Source organism: Musa acuminata, chromosome BXJ3-4, assembly GCF_036884655.1.
Source record: "Musa acuminata AAA Group cultivar baxijiao chromosome BXJ3-4, Cavendish_Baxijiao_AAA, whole genome shotgun sequence".
NCBI classification, from domain to species: domain Eukaryota; kingdom Viridiplantae; phylum Streptophyta; class Magnoliopsida; order Zingiberales; family Musaceae; genus Musa; species Musa acuminata.
In genome coordinates this window covers 8,352,499-8,374,497 of record NC_088352.1, presented here as the reverse complement: position 1 = coordinate 8,374,497, position 21,999 = coordinate 8,352,499, and the positions used below count along the sequence as shown (strand labels likewise).

Below are 21,999 nucleotides of genomic sequence, written 5' to 3'. Positions count from 1 at the left end.
CACCACCGTCGCCACCGCTGCTCCCCAACCACGGCGGTGCTTCTGGCGACTCACCTCCCCACCGCCGCCCCTGCTCCTCGACAGCTCACACCCTGCTTTAGCCCGCACCCCTGCTTCCCTTCTCCACCATCGCTGTTGCAAGGCAACTCGTTCTCCACCGTCGCCATTGCTCCCCGGCCAGCGACCAACCCCCCTCGTTCTGCCACAGCCGCCCTCTAGCACCACACGCAGCAAGTTCTTGCGTGGCCCTGCCTCAACCCTGGCAACGCATGCACCGACTCCTATTCTCAACCCCAGCCGCTTCAACGCCGCCTCTCCTTTGCTCTACCGCAATCGTCGGTTGCCATCCCCGACTACTCGATGATCGCTCCCTTGGGTCACAACAGTTGCAGCCACATGAACGATCCCCTCGAAATGATCAAGGAAACCGATCCCCTCAAAATGATTATTCTCTTTTCTCCCTTTCTTTCATGATAAAACCTTAAAATCTTACTAGTATGTTATGAAATGAACTTTTTTTTACGTTATGAAACAATTGCACATGCATATATTTACAGGAACAAATAAGCGTAGGATTTTGCCTATTCTTTTTAAGCTTCTGTCCGACTGATCATCAAGAAACTCCAAAAATTCTAGATTTTTAGATCTATAGACTTCAACCAAAGCCAAAACCAGTATTGAGATCCTTGATATAATGTACAAAATTTAAGAAAGATCATGATGAAAAGAAGAAACAGTGTGTCAAAATGAATCCAATAGCTTCCACAAAATGAGAATCAAATATTTTGTACTTCATAGTGTTCAAAGGAGTTCTCCCAAAGCCACCCCATAAATAAATTTCTTAAAAATCTAATCCCACTACTTGTTGCAAATAGAGAGACTCCACGGTCTAACAAGAGAAAAATAGGACAACCAACTAGTCTTTATCTAGCATCAGCAAAACAATTATTGTAAAAGAATATGACACGGTCATCTTACCATAGAAACTAGATAAAATAACAAGGATTTATATGAACATCTTTGCTCCACAGACACTGCAAAAAGGATATACCAGGGAATGTCTCTTATTGTGACCGAAGTCAGAACACCCACCAAGTTTATGTGCAATTTACCAAAATCTATGGATATACAAAGTTCCATTCTCCCAGTAAGCGGAACAAAACTACATAACAACTAAGTGCTATGTTGATAATGAAACAAAGCAAGTCACTGCCACACACCCGACAACAATGGATGTTTCAGTTTTCCAGAGATCTAACAGCATCAGATTCATGTTTGATAACTAAAAACCGTGCAATTATTCATCTAGCCAACCACCAGATGTTCCCGGATGAGGGTACGAGGGATGTGGTCCAGGTGCAAAGCCGATCGAGTTGGGAGGCCTATCCCTCCTCATTCCATGAATGTCGTAGTCAAAAATACTGCCTGTTCCGGGAAGAGGCCCAACTGGGCCCTGATTTCTCGGCCTTGCATAGTTTGCCTCATCGAGACGTGGAGCATACCGGTCCATTGCTGATGTTGCCATGCTAGCTGTGGATGGCCCATAGGAAGGAGGAGGAAATAAGCGAGGCTGTCCAAGCACTGAATCTGAACTACCTAACAACATTCCATTCCTTTGTGACCACTCATCTTGACCTTGTGTTCCATACAACCTTATTTGTGCCCGCAGATCTGTCTCTGATATCCTCCTGTACCCATCAATGTCATTGGAATATGTGTTCCTGCTAAGAGAGTCTATGTTGCTTCTCGGGTAATCAGAGAACCGTGAATCTGAGCTTGGGACACCATAATCATGAGTTCCAATTCCACCAGTTGGCCAACCATGTGAATTGCGGTTGAACATGCCTTCTCCAGCTGCAGGAGCAGTGTACCTCCTAGCAATTTCGTCGATGTCATCATTGACAATGTCTTTGAAGATGTCATTACCACCAGTCGTCACACCAAATTCCATTTCAGAACTGAAATACACATCTTGATTATTTGCCCTTTCTGATGGAGTTTCAATTGGTTCTGATGGAAGATGACTCTGACTCCTCGTTCTACTCTCCAAATGATCAGGTGAAATGCTCATGTCTGATAACTTGTCCTCCTCCTTTGCTTCAGAAACCTTTGCCTTTTTCTTTGACCTTCTTCTCTTACGAGAACCACCACTACGATTTTCTGCTGAGAACCTTTTGTTGCTACGTCCAGAGCTCTTAGTGTCTTCCTTTCTAGCCTCTGTCCCTTCTGAAGTGGCAACTCCTTTCAAAGGTTCTTGTTCCATATGGTCCTCTGCTGCAAGAACTTCTGATGGTTTCTTCACCAGACTTTCTTCTACGGGAATCTCCTGCTCTGTGAATGTGTGTCCATAGTGTGAAGCAATGGTCTTGTGCTTCGTTGTCCAATCAGCACGGCTCCATAGATATAGTGGTGGTGGATTCAAATTCCACTGCTCCATTTGCTTGTCATTCACATCAACAGACCCAGGCAAGTAGAAGGACTGAAGAAAGGTAGCAATTAACCATCAGTCATTTAGTTGAGACTCCTTCAAAGCTTGCATTTTTAGAGTTGGACTCTTCAAATATCTACATACCTTTCCTGAGAGACTTTGACCATCTTCCCAGATTAAATCATATGGAGGACTTTTCTTATCTAGTCTGATAATGACAATGAAAGATATAGAATGAGAAGTTGCCTTGAGAGTATATACAGAATAAATACGTAGCTCAAGATATATTTATATATAGTTATATATAATATAATATATATATGAAGAGAGAGAGAGAGAGAGAGAGAGAGAGAGAATGATACAATAAAATCATTTAATTCGAGTAACAGGGAGAAGCAGAAGTTGTACCTTTCAGTCTCCTTGGGAACAATAAGAATAAGGAGCTTTGGCTTAAAGGTTAAGGCTTTATCAATAAACTTGTTTGCAAGAGCTGCTTTGACACCAAAAGGAGGATTAAGGCCCATGATCTGTTTAAAAATCAAACAAATTAACAGACCTTATATCATGCTGTATTTACTGAAAATTAATAAATATACATGCTTTCAAAACTATACCAATTTGGATCCGGTAGGTAATTCCTTAGGGTTAACCTTCATCCAGTCTCTCCTCTCAAAATTGAAATCATTCTGCAAAAAGAAAACATCAGTGAAACATACAAGAATATCACTATAGCAACAAACAACAAACACTTCATTGAAGCAGGTTTCTTAATAGTAATGGACAGTACAGAATTCCACAAACCTATAACTTCTTTCCAGTTCCTATTTGCAATCTATAACATAAACAAGAAGTAGATAAGGTTTCAAACTAAAATTTATTTGAGATAAAGTGGTGTTATATTTCCTCAATTAAGAGGAAAGGTTCAGGGTAGTTGGAATTGCATTAGAAATCACAATTCCTATATGTTTAAGCATCCAAACAATGGAATTACATCAATTGTCTCAACAACTATCATCCAAAATTTTTAAAATTGGAATGACTCGATAACTAACAACTTGTATTTAAACATGCCATGAATAATCCCGATAACAATGAAAAGACATAAGGATGAGCAAGAGTCATGGACAAGAGAGAGAAAAAGAACTTTATGAGAAAATTGACTCTGTGAAACAGGTAGATAAGCAAGAACATGAGTTCTATGGCACGACCACATGACAAGATTTTAATACATAATTCTTAGACTGGTGATAGACTGTTGCTAATTTTTAGAAAATTACCTTTGGTTGTATAATATCATAATTCTTGAAGTAGCACCTCTTCCCAGCTGCATCAAGTTTTTCTTTCATCAAAAGACTATAATCATTGGCACCACAGCAGAAGTCGACAACCTGTAAATACACAAGGGAATATAATAGTCAAGTTAAACAATGAGTTCCTAGAATTAAGAGAATTCTAGTTCTCAACAATAACTTGCATTAACAGACATACAGAAATGGGGTGGATCCATGGTTCGCCTAATTGGTCCATACCGATATACCGACCTACTATCGATACAATTTGTACCGATACACCGACACATGATACGGTCGAGTGTACCGATAGATCGTTATATACTGCCTATACCAGGGTATACCGCCCAGTGGGGTGAACCTTGGGTGGATCAGCAAATTTTGGTCAATCTTAACAGTTTTATTATTACAAGAAAGAAAGATAAGGATTATATGAATGTTTAGTCGGGAAGTGGTAGTGAGACCATTTTAATGTATTTATCATTTGAACAAATTTTATTAGCTCAGATGTTCTGCAAATGTAATAAGTTATCACATGGACACATATCCAACATTTCTAATTTAGTTTCCTAGACTGCCAAAATAAGAAAAAAAAGCCACAAAAAGGGAAGTAGATACATCATGGTTTTATGAAAGATTTCATGGGTTAATTCAAGCTTTTATCCTGGAAGAAAATTAGTCAATATTAAAGATTCCATATCAATATTAAAGATTCCATAGATGTCCATCGATCAAATATTTTGTTAAGTAATATTAATTGTCAAAATATGAATATATATCTTCCCTTGATTTATAGGATGTTATTGTATTTCTCCTCATTTTTATTTTCTTTCTTGTACTTGGGGTCTATAAAAAAAGAAATATATCATAGTTGAAGATCAGAGATGTGTAAATAGAAGTATGCTTTCCCACAATGAGTGACCACTATTTAGTATGTGATTTTATCATCTACATGTGCAACGTGGATGCATAAGACATGCATTACTCCTTGAGCCAAGACAAATCAGGTAATAATATTTTTTTCTTTCTATTGATGTCATCCTTTTTGACCATTATCCTTCACTTCCTCCTTTTTTCTTTACCTCTATTCTTGCCCTTGTTTCTAACCAATTCACAAATCCTTCCAACAAAGAGGAAAGAAGAGGAGAGGAGGGGGGGGGGGGAGGGGAGATGGCAAAAAACAAACAGAGAAGTGTTTCAGAAATAAGGATGTTGGATGAATATGTTGAGTTACTAGAAAAAAGGAACAAAAACTTTTTACATTTAGTAACAAATTGGTGTAGCTCTTGTCAAGAACAAAATGGAGGACTGTTTAAGATACAAACATGTTCAAAATATACCAATAGATTCACTGGTTAGACAAGGTGATTCAATTATGAATCATGATGCAAGGAGAGATAAAAGACCCAACAAACTTCCTTAGGACTAATAAAGAATTTGATTGCTCTTAGTTTCGCTAATGATATTGCCCCCTCAGGAGACCTAAATGGCACAAGAAGATTGATGTGGCTGATCCCAAATAGTTGAAACAATACTGCCTGTTGTTGTAGAGAACATAAAAGATTTAAAAAGAACTTTTAGAAGAATTCCTACAATGTCAAACCCCTATGATCAATGTTTAATATGTAAACAATTCCTAAAAATTGGAAGGTCATTTAAAATATGTAAATTAATGTTCATGATAATGTTGAACATATGACAGCTAAACACTATTATGCAGGACATGAAGAGCAATAGAAGTCAATTATATCACTTTAGTGAATCTCCTCGACCCTTGTAAGGACCATCTAACACAAGGATAAAAGAGTACATCTGCAGGTCCTGTTTTTAAAATGAGTGTCCTGTACTCTTGTATTTTGTTAACTAGCAAAAAAGTTGTCAGAAAACAAACTTTTGTAGGGCAAGCTAATAAAAAAAAGTAGTATTTTTAAATTTATAGAAAACATGCTTTTCCTTACCAGAATCTGTCGATCTAAAAGTGGAGCAACATCAGTTAAAAAAATCACAACTGCAGCTGGAATCAGGATACACTCTATCCTCATAAATCATAACTAACAATCTAGTAATTGACTACATAAACACCATATGATTATTTCCCAGATTTCCACCTTTCCACCTTTCAGATTGGTGCCTCCAAGCAAAAACGTTCTCTCCTTTAGGGTTTAGGTTGCCCCAAAACTGACCTTAACCTCTTCCTGACATGGCTAGAAGTCATCCATCACAGTTTTTCTCCTGTGCCTTTTAAATTATTTATTTATAGTTTTGTCTCTTTGAGAAAATATAAACAACTTCTCTTGCTCAACTTCGGGCAATTTGTCTAAAAGACCTCTAAATACAACAATAATAATGACAACAAAGTCGCGAGTCATAACTATTTAGGACCGACTACATTTCTATTAGCATCTTTTAAAATCTTCCTCTACCTCTTCTCGTATTATTAACATTAATCATTTCACCTCTTTTGACTATTGCATCTGGATATCCCGTAAGCATATGTTCATATCATTTTAAACGATTCTCTCTCGTCTTATCTTCTATCAAAGCTATACCTAGGTGTTTATGAGTAACAATATTTCTTTTCCTATCTTTCCTATTAACTCCACACATTCATCTTAACATTCTCATCTCGACAACACAAGCTTTTTGTATATGTTGCTTCTTAACTATCCAACACTCAGATCCATAAAATATTGTTGGTCTTACAACGGTCTTATAAAAGACCTCTAAAGACAATCTACTAAAAGCATAACAATGGCTTCTAAAAAGTTGAACCTATGAAAAAATATAAAAAAATTCCACCTTATACAAAACATCCGGCCAATGAATAATTACTTCTCCAATAGCTAAAATCTAAAGCTATAAGGCTTCATGCATGGGGTTAAGTACCATGCTAACAAGTTAACATGAATTTGAGTTTACATTAATCATATGGCTAATCATTGATTCTACGAATTGTTTATACAGAACAACTATTGCTTTTACAAAAGGACATGCTCATGAAAAGTATGGGCAGAGGCACATAATAATAACAACAACAAAACCGTAAGTCCCAATTATTTGGGGTTGGCCACATGGATTTTTTGCCATAGATATCTATAAAAAGTTATATGTTTGGTTAAGCTAAAATTATTTATTCTTTTATTTATAGTTCCTATCGAAGATCATCCTATACCTCTCCTCATACCATCAACAATAAAGATCAAAGGCATGATCCCCTCATTTAATCCATGCCAAAGAAGCAGAAACAGACTTTAAATTTGAGAGGATTAGAAGCTTTGGACAAGAGTGTACTTTATGTCCAAAATCCATAACTAAAGAAAACTTTGGTAAGCCCACCCTTTTGTCAATTTTTTAAAGAAAAATTCAAAATGCTCTCATTTAATGTTCTGCAATTTGCAAAATATAATTGCATGATAGATCCTAAGCATATAGCTGATGTTATCAATAAAATTAGACACTGTTTCCTCATATTAGTTTGTATAAGAAGCTAACTAAAACTGGTTTCTGGTGCATAATTTCACTACAAAGTTAAGATTGCTTCCTTGCTGCGTTTGCATCAACGAAAGATTAAAAAGGGAATGTAACATGCATGCATGCATGCATACATACATATATCAAAAAGGAGATGTAGCATATTGTATATATAATATGCAGTTGCATTACTATAGGAGAGCTACTTGTCCCACTCTACACCAATATTTGCTAAGTGTCAACATGTGACAAAATGGCTTGGTCAAGCACATGAATAATATGAAAAATGCTTTAAACCAGAAACAAACTTCCAAGTTCACTGTGTCTTGCTAAAAGGAAACCCAAATTAAAATGACAAACTAACTACTGGCTGCATCTGGTAGAAATCGATTAAACTGAAGAAATAAAAGAACTTACCGTATCACCATCCTGAACATACCACTGAAGCTTATCTACAATCTACATGGAAAGAACAATTCATTGGGTCATAAGAAGGAAGACATTTTTAAACATGACTTGGCAGATGAAACACAGTATAGAAAGAACCATGCATCTATTGTCCCAAAGCCAAAAAATGTAACTAAAGAAATTGACACTCTTGTTATCATAGAACTTATGAAGAAGTGTTGTTCAGACATGAAACAAGCAGAGTAATATATGTTTCATTTAAGGTATGAACTAAATTAGCATAACCAGAATCATTGAAAACAGCAGCTTATATAGAACTCTGTGGAATCATCACCAAAATAATGCTGTTAGCGAGACCATGATAATCTGAATATTATGAACCACTTCCCAGAAATCATAACATATTGCATTTAGCAAGGGCTTCTTTCTTGCAGCATAGCGAAATGACAAAAGTCATTTACAGGTTTTGTCATTTACAGGCATCCCACATGCTGCATTTTATGACATATAGCATATGCAAGCATGACTCTTGGCATTTATAGTTTATACCAGCATTTATGTGACACCTGGCATAGGATTTACAATAGTATGTGCTATGTGCAATCGATGGTAGGTCATAATGAATGATATATATTCCAATGAAGCTGTTAGCATGTTAAATAGCATAAGTCAATCTTTGTTACCTGGCAGCCATATTTAACATTGTATTTATGTATTGCATTTAGAAAGGTCAAGAGAGATTCTCACGAAAAGTTTACTTATTTGAATGGCATAAGAAATTCAACTATAGTAACAGCATAAACAATTATGTTTCCTAATAGGATTTAGTAAAGGTAATAGCATCCCAATTCTGACAATAAGCATTTAAATACATGAGGTTTACTGAGTTGCAACAACTGGAATCATCACCAAACTTCACAGTTCTTGCTAATTTTTAGATAAGTACCTGCTTAAGCTTGTCTACTTTAGTGAAATGACGACCAAAAGATGTGTAGCGCATTCCATGGAGAAAAGGTGCAAGATAAACTCTGAGCTTCTCCTGGAAAAGAAATTTTTTCATGAAGTACCACCACATAAATATCATTTCTATATATTTTTTCAAGCCATGTAGAGAGTATGTTGCTTTTGAAATTAATTTTCTTCCTCTAATTAAATGATGCTAGGGTGATGCTGCCCTCTTTTATCTAGAACAGACACAACGGAGATAAATCTTATACCATGCAAGAAGGGATGGCTGTGCCAGGTTAACAGCACAGATAGAAAACAATATAGAGTCGAGAATAGAAAAATATTACAAGAAAACAAAGGAGGAAAGAACTAGCAAGCATGACTTCAAATACCAGTTAGACAACGTATTGGCCAATATTTACCGGTGCAATTAAGGATCGGTATTAAACCATATGGCTTGGCACCGACCAGTAGGCATTTCTTTTTTCAGTGATACCAAGAGATATAGGTTGGTATACCACTTGATAAACCGGTACCATAACTGGTACCAACAAGTTGCCAAAATCAATATCGTACCGGCATTAAAGTTAAAGCCTTAGTAGCACCATGTGATCACAATCTTCAAAGGAAAGTAAAAGGCCTTATGATTATCAAGGTCCAACTTGTTAATGCTTCAGTTCAAGCAGTAAAATTTACTACATTAACTTGCAACAAAGTATACAATGGCAAGAGTAGGAGAAAAGGAACAATACACCTTTTATGTTTACAAAAAATGCAGTATCAAATGAAAACTCAAGAATCAGATGACAGAAACTGTGCATGTGATGAATGTTACTATAAGCAACAATGGCCAATAGGTGCTAACTCGATAATTTTTAATTATATACCCAGTTATCCACAACACCAAATGCAATTACTTCACTGGTAGGCACAACTACATACCCTCCACTTAAGCAATTGCTTCACCATCTCAGGTTCACAGACAGCTTTAGCATCCTCCACAGAACCCCCATTCTCTAACTTCTGTAAAGCTGTTCGTATTGCCTATGGACACAATTTTAATCACAAAAATTAGGACTTCACACAAAGAATAGTAAATAATGAAGTCATCAATTCAAATCAGATGTCACTCAATGATCAATTATGTACCTCAACAGAACCTTCAACCTTGCCTTGTGTAATGGTCTTGTCAATGTGCCTTGTGCCGTATGCATGAGTAGATGGCATTGACCGTTTTCTGGTTATATTTTCCAAGCTTAAAGAAGATGATGCCTTTTCGAACAAAGCCAAAACTCTCCAATAAAAACATTCCAATTAGGTAAGATCACAATCAATAGGCTAATAATAATAACTCAATCCACATTAGCAACAACTAATAGCACAAAGGTGAAGCACATCAGAGAAGATTAGCTGCTTTGTGACTTCCCTACTGCAAAATAAATCAACCCAAGTTGACATGAATACCAAATGCAAATTCTTTTACTATTAGAATTAAGTTATCAAAAAAACCCCACTCAACTTCAAATGATATCAAGGAACGAAGCATACAAAATTAATTTGGGTGTTAATCTGAAAATAGTTGGAACTGCTCAAATGAAAAACTAAAGCAAGTGCTAAAGCCATTCCTTGGACAAAAGAGAAAAAAGAGACTTACTTTGCTTCTGTTTCACTATCTATATGAGGAAATGAACTTAATGTCTTTGCAGCAGGTTTCGTAGAAGCTGTAGGTTTTGCCTCTTTGTCGGGAGTCTTGTTGTCCTCAAAAACAGTTCTCTCAGCTTTGTCCATATCAGATCGTGACTTGTCCTTCAAGGACATCTCTTTTTTCTGGATACCAAGACCATGCTGAGTAACACTCCTGACAACTTTTTCCTTCGAGTGATTTCCTTCAGAACTAGTTGCCTTGACTGACTTCATAGTGGTTCGATCTCGGGCCAACTCTCTAACTTTGTTCTTAGCCAATTCTTTAATTTTGCTTTTCTGCATATCTGAAACTATTTTTTTTTCAGGAGTCTCAGGAAATATAATATGATTTCTTCTTGGAGTTCCAAGGTCTTCATCAACCGTATGCTTTCTGCCAAATGGAAAACAACAATGAAGTCAATTCCCTGTAAGAGAATGTTATTTGTGCAACACATGAAGCCAGACAGAAAAACTCAGTGAACGGGAACTTACAGGCAATATATCAAGATTCGATTAGGAAGAAGATCATCCCAAGCTCTTTGTATGATAGCCTCATCTTCTATATCCTCAAACGCAATCCTCCTACAATTTCATCGAAAAGATAGAAGAAAAATCTATATATTCTTAGCTCATTAGTGTTCTACCTATCTAATCTGCAATTGAAAAATTACCTTGGCAAGCACTTTCTATGATAAGATTTTGGGCACCGTCTGCACATTGCAAACTGCAAATCTCTAACCTCTTTGTCTTCTCCTTGTTTACAAACAACACATTTATGAACAGGGCATGTAAATGATTCCCCAGCCACAATTTTTTTCTGAAACTCAGATGCTTCAGCTTCGCTACCAGGGAAAAGTAATTCTGAAACACACTTTGGATGGTAGAAGTGACCACATGTCGCAGAAACACAAGGATATACCTAAAGACAAAAGATTAAAAAAGGGAACAACACTGCATCAATCATTTGCAGACAAGAGAGTGAAAGATGAGATAAAATCTGGACAATTATATGTAGTTGTTGCAACTGTTTGCTAGATTAGAAAAATCCACATAGACAGATGTAAAGAACATGACTCTAGCAACCTCTTTCTGTGAGCACAGCAAAACTTTCTAGTTTAACAGGAAAGGAGGGACAATATGAGGAGGAAGGAACTTAAACGAAGTCACAAAAAAATAATGAGAAGAAAACGCAGACATGGGTAGCAGGCAGTAACTAGTAGGTATGCTAGGAGCAAAATCAATAGCCTGATCTGCATCATAAACCTCTGGTATAAGGGTATTGGACATAGATGAGATCAAGTTTAATTGAGTAAGATCCAGAGACCTAGAAAATTTGATCCAGTCCAATCCAATATCCTGATAGATCTGTTCAAAGTTAATCAATAACTAGTACAAGTTGTCTAACTAAGAATCCAAACACTACTCCAAAAGCCAAACCAGATGCACCTGGAATCCAAAAAGTGAGTGGTGCACGGCGTGACAAGGGCAACAAGGAAAAAGCTAAAGAGAAGAGTACGAGGAAGAAAAAGAAAATAAATCATATCAAGAGAATCAACTAACTCTAATTTAAGTCTGCACATGAAACTTTTGTTCAACAAATATTTCTAAACCATTGCAGCTTGTCCTTCAATTAAAGGATGTCCAATCTCCAAAGGAGTAGAAGACCTGAATGAATCTGAGCCACTGAGGTATTAAAAGAATCCAAGTGAACACAAATCACAAATAACTTTATTGTGGTTACAAGGGGTGGGTATCAAAAAAAGATACAGAAGGTATTGCATCAGATAGTGGGCCTAACATTACCCTTAGGCCATCGGCTGCCAGACACAACCCTCCTCATTTCGCCTGGCTCACGTAATTCAGTGAAAAGAATATTAATGTTATTCATAAATAGGCATTTTCAAGCACAATGCAAATAGTCTTCAGTTAAATGCTATGAGATTAAAAACAAGTGAATATACAGGTCACAACAAATTGGCTCATATAATTGATAAATCCTAAGCTTTAAAAAGGGCTATGCATGAAAAAAATAAGCCCGCATTAAGAACACAATTATTCAGAAAGAAAAACGTATCAAAAGAGAAAAATCAAAAAATAAATTTGAGTAATTTTGGGTTAATCTATGAATATAGTTAGAAAATTATATCTTATAAAGATAAAAGTAAAAGAAAAAGATCACTTATTTCATAACAAAGTCTTCAATTTCGAATAATCGTACTTGTCCGTCAGCAGACTGATACACGGACCGCCCGCTACCGAGCAGTATTATATATATATATATATATATATATATATATATGGTACGCAATTTCGAATGGTACCGTCCGGTACGGGCAGTACGTACCGATCCGACGACATACCAATAAGCGGACCACCCGTTACCGAACGGACCATGCTACAGGGTTACACTGTAGCAATGCTACAGTAAGAGGAAATCGCTCGGTAGGCCCTGGTGGACCGCTCGGTACGTCGATACCGTACCGTACCGAGCCAACCTCGAAACACCAGTACGGTACAGCACGATATTACATACCATATATATATATATATATATATATATATATATATATATATATCAAGGCGACGTCACCCCGCGTGGGGAGAAGAGAGGCAGGGGCCTAGGGAGAAGAGAGGCGATGTCGCCGGAAAAATTTTCTTTTTATACTTTATATATATGTATATATATATCGAACGATATATCGAGTGGTATACTGCTCGGTATACAATACCGTACCGTACCAAGCGAAGCTCGAAACGCCAGTACAATATTTCAATTCTTGTTTCAGAATTGATATGGCTCAAAGTCAACATTTATCTTAATTTATAACTAAATTCCAAAACATTAAAATAACGTATTGAACACAAACTAGCAAGGTAGATTCACTACCAACCCTTTGATTCATTTAATAGTATCTCTCCATTGTCTAACAAAAGGATATTCTCGTTTTTTCATTCATAATTGAACGTGATCATTGGACATGAATTTATGTGCATCTCATCACAAATGCTGAAGGGATATTTTTTTCTCAAGCAATACAATTTGAAGGTCAACAAATATCCTCCCTCTTCTCAATGATCAGCAGTCCTACTCTATATGAACCCTTTCAAATAGAGTCACCTCAAGAATCAGTCTAAATAGGCATGGCAAAGCATGCAAAACCAAATTCTCATAGTTTAAATTAAAAGGTCCAGCTCTTAAATGAGCCAATATATACCCAAATGAAGGATTGCTAACAAGCTGTAGAATTAAGAGACATCAAAGAAATGGCTAGTAGAATCAGCATATTCTAGATGTGTGGACATCTACTTAATGTATTATGGTCCAAGATCATCTTTGACATAGGTTTTAACTGTACCAAAGCAGAATGAAGTTATGAATGACTTTCCAATTGTTAAGACATTTAAAAAATTAAAAATGTAAAAGAAACTCATTTATTAAGTTAAAAAAGCAAGTCATGTATCAGCTATAATAGTTGCCAATCGAATCTTGCGAATCATAAGACTCTTCAAAGCTTATTTCAATAATGAGTGATTCATAGCTTGTGCAGTATTAAAACCAAACTTCAATGTCACTTCACTATATAAGGATACCTTGGATCACCAGCAATGTCCAACTTGCATAGTATGCTGAACCTTACTAATACTCATGTTTTAAAATTCACGAGGACTTGAACCTCTCCAGATTCAATAGCATTATACTAACAGCTTCAGTTCAAAAGAAAAAAAAAGTTTGACCTTATTGATTCAATTGTCTGAATTGAGGGGTTTGATAAAGCAATGTATAAAAATGATAAACCAAAGTATAAGAAGCCTGCTAGTTTTATCTCATCCAACCTCTTCTTATCTTGTATACTTATGCTATAAGACTTCATCCACCTTCCTGTGAACTCAAAAAGTTTGGATTGACTATGACCACATCACATGATAAAGAAAAAAATATAAATAGGAGACTAGCAATATCTTGCATTGTATTCTCTCAAACCTATAGTTTAGTTAACCAACACATTGTCACAACCAAAAACCCGTGCATACAACAAAATTTCTCACCAGAAAGAGAAGTAGGTTGAATAAGCCATATAGAGGATAAGCTACTCTGACAAACTTAATGATCTGCTGTCTACTGCCAATAAAGAATGATGAAATATTTAAAGAGACAGCAAAAAGTGTAAAGGAAATTTAGAGAGAGAAATCTGATGGAAAATTGGAAAGTGATGGAAAAGAAAAATAGGTTTCCAAATAAGCTCCCAGCTCATTTACAAAATCACACAATTGAATCAAAATCTCAAGCTAGTCACAAAAGTGTCAAGTTCATATCATGCAATTCTCTGATAGATACATAACCTGCATACTTCAAAGCAAGGTCTTCAATTTTGAATAACCGGGCGGTACATACCGGTCCGTCAGCAGACCGATACACGAACCGCCCGTTACCGGTATATATATATATATATATATATATATATATATATATATATATATAAGATGACATCACCTTTTATAAAAATATTTATATATAAAAAATCTTTTATATATAAATATATATAAGAGAGAGCGACAACATCGCCAAATTTTTATTTTATTATTATATATATATATATATATATATATATATATATATATATACCGAATAGTATATCGCTCTATATATAGTATCGTACCATACCGAGCGAATGTCGAAACTTCGGTATGGTACAATATTTCAATCCTTGCTTCAAAGTACAAACACTTACTATGAACTTCGACCAATTTAGACAAATGACCTTAGTCCATCCTAAAAATATGTTGAGTGAATGAGGACACTATATTTGGTCCCGAAAAACAAATCAAGAACCAAAAAGTGAGGGGGTGCATCACAAGCACCTTAGAGGAAAAGATGGAGATTCTGGGTGATAAAGACCTCTCGTAAATGCTGGATAGCAATATTGTTAAGAAGAAACAGAACTGCTACTACTGAATATGCCAATGTTCAAAACTTTAACTTTTAGAATACCCTTGTAGCCTTAGCACAGTAAAGTTAGCTCATGAACCACTTTATTGTGCTCGAACCGAAACTACAAAGACAGATTGGACCAATGTATAAATATGTATGTTGATTCACAGAAATTGAATACAAAGTTCATAGAAGGTTGTGAGGTGAGGATTTTGCCAATTATAGGAACAAATATTAAAAACCTTTAGGATATCCCAATTTTAGATCATGCTAATACATTGGTCCAAAAAAGTCATTCAGAATATTTTGACAAAAGCATTTTCTTTAAATCAATGCAAAATGTACCAGTAGCCTTCTTAATCAAAAACTAGTACATAGTTCAAAAGTAGTAAGATAAGAAAATAAGAACTAGTTCCACCACATATATCTTACCTCAGCACCTTTTGATTTATCAGAGGCGCCTAATTTGCCACAGCCAAAGCATTGATGCTGCTTGTATAAGCAATTGTTGCATAGAAAGTTCTGTAGTGACTGCACAAATTCACAAACATTTGATGAGAAGAACAAAAGAACGAGAGAACATACACAGCAGAGGTTCATAAAAAGCAGAAACCATGACGAGCTCTCTACATGATACCTCAACTTCAGCCTTTGTGTATCCGAGGGACTTGCATTCTGATTCTTCTCCAGCTTTTCTGGTGGCATGGAAGGATCGCAGACACGGTCCTTCACAACTGCATTATAGATTTTCAAACCACAATATCCTAAAACAAAAAATAAGAAACTATAGAATTACAAAGAACCACATAACTAGGAATGCACATAGTGCATGGCCAGACTTCACACAAACCCATTTCATGTAACAACTTTAGCTCCTGCACTCTAAATTAAGTTTAATAACAGCAGGTATCATTTCATCAAAACATACGAGTCCAAGCAAGACGTTAGCACACATCAGCACTAATTTGGTACACTATTTAGTGCATGAATATTAGATAATAAATAAAACCAACAGATATAGCAATTCTCTACCAGCTCCCATGGTTATAGTCTTAAAGAAACTCTAACAGGGGCACTGCTGCCCTTCACTATATGGTTGTTACTTATCAAGAAAATTACCACATTCTCTAAAGAACTATCTAAGGGCTAGAACGTCTGAATTATCTTCTTAAATTCGAACTCAATATTTAATTAGCGTTTCAGTCAAAAGTTGACATCTTATTGAACCAAATACAATCGTATCTTCAGTTCTTTTCATGAAAGCAATAAGCATTCTGCTAGAACACCCCATCCATCTCCCACTACTGAGCTTGCACATTTTGCAAGTACAGTATGGAGTTATGCATAGACAAACAAAAATACAAAGCAGTGATTTAAAAAGCGCTAAGCGCCAAAAGACGCCAATGGCCAAAAACGCCCGAGGCGCTAGGCGCTCGCCCGAGCAAAGTGAGATGCTAAAATATAAAAATATATAATATAATTAATTAATATAATTTTTAATTTTTTAAATAAAAATATTCTATTAAATTAATCTAATAAATACAAATACTATTACTAGTATACGGTTAACAGTATACTGTTAATAGTATACTGTATACTGTTAACAGTATACTATTGAAGACCGAGGGTGTTGACTGAGAAGAGCGAGAGCGGCAACTGCGAGCAACGACAATGGCAGCGACAGCTGCAAGCGACGAGCAGCAGTAGCGACAGCGGGAGCGACAAGCGGTAACAGTGGCACCGGTAGCAGCGAGCAGTGGGAGTGGAAGCGGCGAGCGGAGACAGTGGCAATGGTAACAGCGAGCAGCGGGAGCGGGAGCAAAGCGGCGAGTGGAGACAGTGGCAACGGTAGCAGCGAGCAGCAGGAGCGAAAGCGGCGAGCGGAGACAGTGGCAATAATAGCAGCGAGCAGCGGGAGCGGGAGCGACGACAGTGGGAGCGGCAACGGTAGCAGCGAGCATCGACAGCAGCAACGAGAGCGGCGAGCGACGACAACAGCAGCGGTAGCGAGAAGCAACGGCAGTAGCGTGAACGACGAGCAGGGTTAGAGTTGGGGAAGTCACGCTGATATCAGTGCTTTAGTTGGTTCGATTGAACCAACTAAAGCACCGAAGACTAAACCAGACCTCAAACGCTGGTTCGGTCGCCTAGTTTAACCCAGGCGCTCGTCTGAAGTGCCCAGGCGACGCCTCTTTGAAGCGCGCCGCCTGGAAATGAAGCGAGGAGCTCGGGCCTCGCATTGCCTCGCCCGAGCGCCTAGGCGAGCGCCCGAGCGCCTTTTTAAATCACTGATACAAAGATTATCAGCTAGATGAAACTAACAGTCAAAGGACCATCATACCCTTGCTTGTTTCAAAAAGTGTTTTTCTTGGTACTGTCAAGTGTCAAGCACTAGGTGCTATAAAGCATCAAAATCCCATATTAGGTGTTCGCCTACTAAAGCAATAGGTCTATCTTTAAAAAATTATAAAATGTAACTAAAGATAAAAATATTCAAATATATAAGAAATTCAATTAAAGCATAAGTTTTATTTCATTTTATCAAAACAAAAACTTGACGTTGTTTTACTTTAAATATCTACCTTTAGTAATTTTGTCCAAACCAGGCAAGTGGTAGCATCAAGGTGTAGATCTTTTAAATAATTAATTTCATCCAAGATTCTTTTTAATGTTTCCCAATTATGATTCTTCTGGCATGCCTATAATAGTATAATTGTTATTGTTTGAATTGACATGTTAAATTGATTAATTAAGTCGTGGAAAGAGGGGAAGAGAGAGGAGATAGGAAGGGTGGAAGAGGATGGGGAGAGAAATTAGAAGAGGAAGGAAGGTAGTGGAGGGCAACAAGAGAGAGTAGAGAGAATACGAGGGAGGCAAGGAAGAGAAGTAGGAAAAGGTAGAGAGGACAACAATGACATATGTTGTTGGTCACAGAGAAGAGGCAAGGAAGAGAAGAGGCCAGAGAGGGCGATGACATGCGATGATAGTTACAGAGTTGAGAAGAGATGAGGGAGGACAGAGGAAGAGAGGGAAGCCACAGTAGGGGATGTTGGACGCACATGAAGGGACAGAAAAGAGGAAGAGGATAGAGAAGAGAGGACAACCATGGTAGGGGGTGTTGGTCGCACATAAAGGGGCAGAGAAGAAAAGGAAGAGGAAAGAGAAAAGAGAAGGCAACAGTGGTGGAGCCCCAATAGACAGAAGGGAGGAGAAAAGGGAGAAAAGAGGAAGAAGGGAGAAAGATAAGAGGGGGAGACGAGGAGAGATGTGATAACGAAGAGAGGGAAGACAATTAAAAGCCATAAGCCAATGGTGGAAGGTCGACAATAGAAATGATAGGGCAAAAAAATGCAGGCATCAACTGCAGTGAATTGGGTTGATCAAGTTTAGATTGCATTATAATTTGGTTCCGGAAAAGATAGGGGGGAATTGGATTTGCATAGAGTCAGGAGAACCTGAATTAGGTTGAGAGTGGGTTGAGGAGTTTGGGTTGCCCAAGCCAGCACAGGTGAACACTTGGGATGGGATGCCAAGCATCACAACTAAGGCTCTCGTAATCTCCAAGTTGACTCATATTTTTACGAGTGCAAGTCAAATGTGTAATTAGATGCTTAAGCACCATAGATAATTTAATCATTTAACCCTCAATACAACCACCTCTAACTCACCAAAATTCAAGCATTTCATCGTATCTCCATCTTGACATATCTAAAACACAATAAACTTCTTGATCTAGGATTCAAAAGGGATAACTAAAAATGACAATAACAATAGAATATAATAACCAGAAATAGAGAGATTAGAAACATTATAATTATGACATAATGAGTACCATGCTGGATGGACAACAAATACAAATGATTTTGGTGTGTAAATTAAACTTCAGGTGATGGACACAAATAACTAGGTGGAAGCTTGCATTTAAGGAGCTAACAAAAATTCATTGATTTAATAATATTAACTATTTGTATTAGAACCTGAATATTGTAAAGCAAATACAAGAAAATGTTTCCAAAAAATAAAAAAACATACCATAAAAGTTCACCACCATTATCACAAATGGCACATACTGAATCAAATAAATCAGACTCATCCTCTGAATCATCATCAGCATCATCTTTTATGTCTTCATCAACCTCATCATCATCAGCAATAAATGGCTGATTTAGATTTGAACTATCTAAAGCAACCTGAAAAATTAATTTAATAATAAACCTTATCCAATTTGATCTATCACGTGACAAGTTCTACAAATGATCTATGGAAATTAAAGCAAATATGACCAGGATCAGCACCAACCTCACCAAATTTCTTCCTTGGCTTCCCCTCTAGGAACTCTAGCAACAGCTGTTCAAGTAGAACTATCATAAGAAGCATGCTTAACAAGATACAAACTCAAATATTTAGGGTAAAATGAAGCTATTTCAATGGTAAAGAAACTGTGAAATTAATAATGGAGCACAGATGGTAAGTCCAAATTAAAACGAATAATATAACATTGGACTAAAAATAACTAGAACTTGAACATAGAAGCATCAATTTGATAAATACATCCTTCACTGGCCATCACATAACAATGATTTAAAAAGGCACCCGGGTGCTCGCCTAGGTGATTGAGCAAGGCAAGACAAGGCCCAAGCACCTCACATAGAAGTTGGGCGATGTGCTTCAGTGAAGCGCTACTTGTGCGCTCGCTTGAACCCAGGCGTCGGGCGCCTCAGGTCGACGTCGTCCCGAGTTTTGCGAAATGGCTCTGGGTGCCCGGCATCGCTCGGGTCGGCGCTGTCCCGAGTTTTACGGAGCGGCTTCGGGGTGTCCGGCACCAAGCGTCGATCGACCCGTACTGGTTGGCACCGAGGGGCACCACTTGGGTCGGCGCCGTGCAACGCCATCCTGAGTTTTGCGGAATGGCTCTAGGGTGTCCGGCACTGACCTGTACGGTGTCGAACAATGCGGAGGTCGCATGGTCGCCTCGTCCAGGTCTGAGGTGTCACTCTACGTCAGCCCAGTGGTCCTTTGTCTACTGCCACGTGGGTGGTGCCAAAATGTGGCATATCACTAAACATTTCAGTAAAACCACCCCACCGCCACATGCGAGATCCCCAAACCCTACTCCGCCACCCCGACTCACCTCTGGTCCCGTCGAATGCAACCGTCACCGATGCCTGCAAACCCTCCTTTGGACAAAACCTTATAAAGTTCCATACAATAAATGACCACTGTTAACCCTATTAAGTTCTATGGATCAAGTCAACACCCCCCCCCCCCCCCACAAAAGCCACAGAACACATTAAAAAAAAATGCAAGAGAAAACCTGAACAATCTAAAGTTCAAGCACCTCTATGGCAACACTACAAACTTGAATGGCATTGTATGAATGTATGTATGTATGTATGTATGTATATATATATATACATATATGTATATATATATATATACATATATGTATATATATATATATATATATATAAAGGACTTTGCTCAGTCTGTTATGCAATTCATACCTGTGAATTTACTAAGACCTGATCCCTCTCCCTAAAAAGCTTCATAAGTGAAATATGTTCCCTGAAGTCATCCTCAGAAGGTCTGACCTCAAATGTGCTGCATCATACAAACATCTTCAAGAACATCAGACAAAAGAAAGACAAATCAAAAAGTTCACAAGAGAAATTAAAAAAGGAGCACCTGAAGACACCACGCAGGTGTTCCCAAAGGCTCTTTTCTGATGCCTGTGGTTTTCTCCTCAGAAAATGAAGCAACTGTATGGTGATCAACATTGTCCTTATTGTATCCTCGTAACTCTTTCTTGGTTTCAGAAGATTGATCCATTTCTTGTCCTTCGAGAGGACCATGATCTTGGGTTGATCATCTTCTAATACCAACTTCCATGCGACAACCTGTTTGTAGACTTTCTGAAGCCCGCCATCAGTGGTTCCGTGCAAGAAAACGGCCCTGTTGACAGCATCCTGCTTCTCGCCGTCACTAAACTGGACAGGCAAAACTGAAAACGAGATGGGCGATTCATCATCGTCCACCAAATGATAATTTGTGACAATCTGCGGCACAATCTCATCGTCATCGGACGATGCCATGATCTACACACCTTCAAAGAATAACGAAGCCGTATCTCCTTAAACGACAAAAGAAGAATGTTAAAGAAAATGGCATCAATCTCTTCAACTGGTCGAATCTACAATATGAAAAGAGCAACCAAACTCAATAGAAAAAACCTTCTTATTTTCGTTCATCAACCTAATTCGAAGTTTCAAACATAAAGGAGAGATGGAACCCTTATAACAATTCCAAATTCCATTATTTTCCTGACTAATATTGCATTAAAGGTACAAAACTAACGAGAAATGCCAGCAATTGCAATAGTCCTGGGCGAAAACCAGTCAGGCTTCCCTCTAACAATCGAAGATAGCAAGAACAAATACTAAAGGAGAGAGGAAACGAATAAAGAACAATACCGTAATCAGAATCGAAAGAACACATGGGAAGGATGCCAAGGAAACAAAATAAAATTCGTAACAACAGCGGAAAACTCACAAGGCGTCAGATTAGAAGGCGCCGAGTTAGCAAAACCCTCTAGAAGGTGAGATTTCCACGAAAGATTCGGCGGGGAAAGTGTTTCCTACGTGCACAACCGGAAAACCCCGACACCACATTTCCATGAGACGCGAAATTAGGGATTTGGTGAAGGGTGGAGAAGCGCCTTATATTGGAAATCTTTTGCCGAATATTAAAGGCGGTTGTGGACGGGTCCGACTAGGAATTGCACGGTTGCGATTATGGGCACCGCATCGAAGGGGACCTATGTGACATTCAATCAAAATGTGAAG

The 21,999-nt window shown here is 37.7% G+C and overlaps 1 protein-coding gene across 2 annotated transcripts; it reads right to left on the bottom strand.

Annotated features, from left to right (window-relative positions):
• Positions 1 to 1,048: 1,048 nt before the first annotated feature.
• On the bottom strand, positions 1,049 to 21,865 carry LOC135635469 (protein ENHANCED DOWNY MILDEW 2-like). 2 transcript variants are annotated; one of them, XM_065146555.1, is made up of 19 exons: positions 21,707 to 21,865; positions 20,843 to 21,287; positions 20,662 to 20,758; positions 19,457 to 19,504; positions 19,190 to 19,347; positions 15,795 to 15,891; positions 15,590 to 15,688; positions 10,899 to 11,146; positions 10,720 to 10,809; positions 10,199 to 10,618; positions 9,694 to 9,838; positions 9,487 to 9,588; positions 8,543 to 8,635; positions 7,606 to 7,647; positions 3,706 to 3,816; positions 3,043 to 3,114; positions 2,837 to 2,955; positions 2,573 to 2,636; positions 1,049 to 2,479 (listed from the first exon to the last, which is right to left on the bottom strand). In XM_065146555.1, the coding sequence occupies exons 2-19, from the start codon at positions 21,247 to 21,249 to the stop codon at positions 1,298 to 1,300; spliced, it is 3,594 nt and encodes a 1,197-aa protein (XP_065002627.1). In that variant the 5' UTR covers positions 21,250 to 21,287; positions 21,707 to 21,865; the 3' UTR covers positions 1,049 to 1,297. The 2 variants fall into 2 exon arrangements, with proteins under 2 accessions (XP_065002627.1, XP_065002628.1); XM_065146556.1 differs by having other exon boundaries at positions 20,843 to 21,260; positions 21,707 to 21,854.
• Positions 21,866 to 21,999: the final 134 nt, after the last annotated feature.

Excerpts from the sequence above, each read along its gene's own strand:
- LOC135635469 (XM_065146555.1), bottom strand. The coding sequence starts at position 21,249 with ATGGCATCGTCCGATGACGATGAGATTGTGCCGCAGATTGTCACAAAT. Across the intron at positions 19,505-20,661 it reads AGGTCTTAGTAAATTCACAG|CTGTTGCTAGAGTTCCTAGA; the intron begins GTATGAATTGCA and ends CTACTTGAACAG. Across the intron at positions 10,619-10,719 it reads CGAATCTTGATATATTGCCT|AAAGCATACGGTTGATGAAG; the intron begins GTAAGTTCCCGT and ends TCCATTTGGCAG.